The 1830-nt window shown below is 39.5% G+C and overlaps 1 protein-coding gene across 1 annotated transcript; it reads right to left on the bottom strand.

The window, feature by feature from the left end:
* Positions 1-990: 990 nt before the first annotated feature.
* Positions 991-1581, bottom strand: LOC137925819 (PXMP2/4 family protein 4-like). The gene has a single exon (XM_068769278.1). The coding sequence runs from the start codon at positions 1579-1581 to the stop codon at positions 991-993; it is 591 nt and encodes a 196-aa protein (XP_068625379.1).
* Positions 1582-1830: the final 249 nt, after the last annotated feature.

The raw sequence follows: 1830 nt of genomic DNA, 5'->3' as shown, positions 1-1830 counted from the left end.
CAAGAATCTATAATACTAGACCTTGGGTATTACCTGATAAATGGCAAAGTTACGGCAAAGTCGTTAACGTATGTATATTGGCGTCTAAAATCGTAGGAATGGTAATGACCTTTGCTTCATAAAATATACAGAAAAAATAGCTCTTTTATTTCGGTAATAGATTCTATGATCTACCATGAACGATCTGATCTAATTACGGTAGAAATCTAGTTGTAAGAAGAATAAACGATTATTATAAGCGTTCGTTTCGTTTACCAGTAAAAGACGTAGAAACAGAAGAAGCTGGAGACTGACCGGTTATGTGGGTATCATACTAGTGTCTATTTCAATATTTATATTCAAAAATTAGCACGCATGGAATATTATGTCGTCCAGTTCTGGATATGGGCCTTCCCTAAAGATTTCCGATAAAGAAACGGCCTATATTCAGCGTCTTCCGAGGACCTTTACAATGTCTTCGGTTCTTGGAGGTGGACATCCTATGCTGCCGGCTCATAGTCAATACTTCAGAACCTTAAGGCCTAGCAGCCATGTGCTTTCCATTCGATTGCTTCTGCATTTGCGATTCATTTCCATCCATTTTAATCCTAAGTGGCCTGCATCTGCCACTTAAACCTGCTAGTCCGCTAGGCTATCTTAGTTACTGTCGTTAGTCTATTGATCTCCTAATTTCTGATTTAAACTCGTAAAGAAATCTCAAGCATTTCTCTGTCCCTGGCTTGTTGAGCAACTTTCCGATGATCCCCGAAGTACGAGATCACGTTTTAGTTCCGTAAGTCGTCACTGATAACACAAGGCTATCAGTTAAACTAGTTTTATACCTAGGTGTGAATGTTTCATCATAAATTTAATAATAAAATACATAGTTGTGTGAAAGATTAAAAGCCACAGTTTTATTTACAATGAAATATATGTCTGTATTGATTTCAACATTTAACAGTACATTTTGTATTAGTTTAAAATGTGTTTAATTGTTTTTGGCGCAGGTGATTAACTTTTGTCCTTTTTTATCAAACTAGCATCGGTGATCAAGTTGATGTCGGTTTTTTTACTCCGCGACTTCACGTGCGCGAGGTAGACCGTCCACACGAAGCTGGCTGCGCTTACGAACACGATGCGATTCCTTTCGGACACAAAGTAGAAGTTGATTGTCTGCGCTGTCGGCCAAAACAATGCGCCGATCTTATATGTAGACCAGAATTTCTCTTTCACTTCTTCGACACATGCGTCAAACGACTTGCCCTCCAACGCACTCATGCCGAAGAAGAAATATGCCATTGCAAGCGGGGAATACGAGACCTGTTCGATCAGTGCTCTGATGACAGCGGTGCCCAAAGTTTTACGCCTAAAAAACCTGCTTGTGTACTTCATCCAATTATAGAACAATGGTGCCATGAAGAATGTCCCAAAGAACCCAAAACGAGCTGCTCTGGCGCGGTCCGCATTCTCCAACGTCGTTCCGTGCTCCAAATACTCTTGCACCACACTGCAGGTCGGCCAAATTACTGCGTATGACACCATGCCTCTCAACAATGGAAACTGCACGGGCAACCTCCACACCTTCGTCAGGATCCCGCTCATGTTTATTGCCGCTAATTTATATGTTAGGTGGTCATTTTTGTTTGATCTGTCACAAATATGACAATATAGTCTATCAAACTTCAATACAAATCAATCATAAACGATAGATGAATCAACTCAATCAATGCTATACAACGAAATCATAAATTATTTTGAAGTAGAAAACTATTTGGTATAATTCTATGAAAATTTACACAAATATAACCAGCTCTCTCCCGCTAGCTTTACATGGTGTAAGAGTGATTTTTA

Source organism: Battus philenor, unplaced genomic scaffold, assembly GCF_028537555.1.
Source record: "Battus philenor isolate CCGP_79_NKW_IND1 unplaced genomic scaffold, ilBatPhil1.0.hap1 SCAF_28, whole genome shotgun sequence".
In the NCBI taxonomy this organism is placed as follows: Eukaryota; Metazoa; Arthropoda; class Insecta; order Lepidoptera; family Papilionidae; genus Battus; species Battus philenor.
Note: the sequence above shows the minus strand (reverse complement) of the source record. Positions and strands in the feature narration are given on the sequence as shown.

Coding starts and splice junctions, on each gene's coding strand:
- LOC137925819 (XM_068769278.1), bottom strand. CDS start 1,581: ATGAGCGGGATCCTGACGAAGGTGTGGAGGTTGCCCGTGCAGTTTCCA.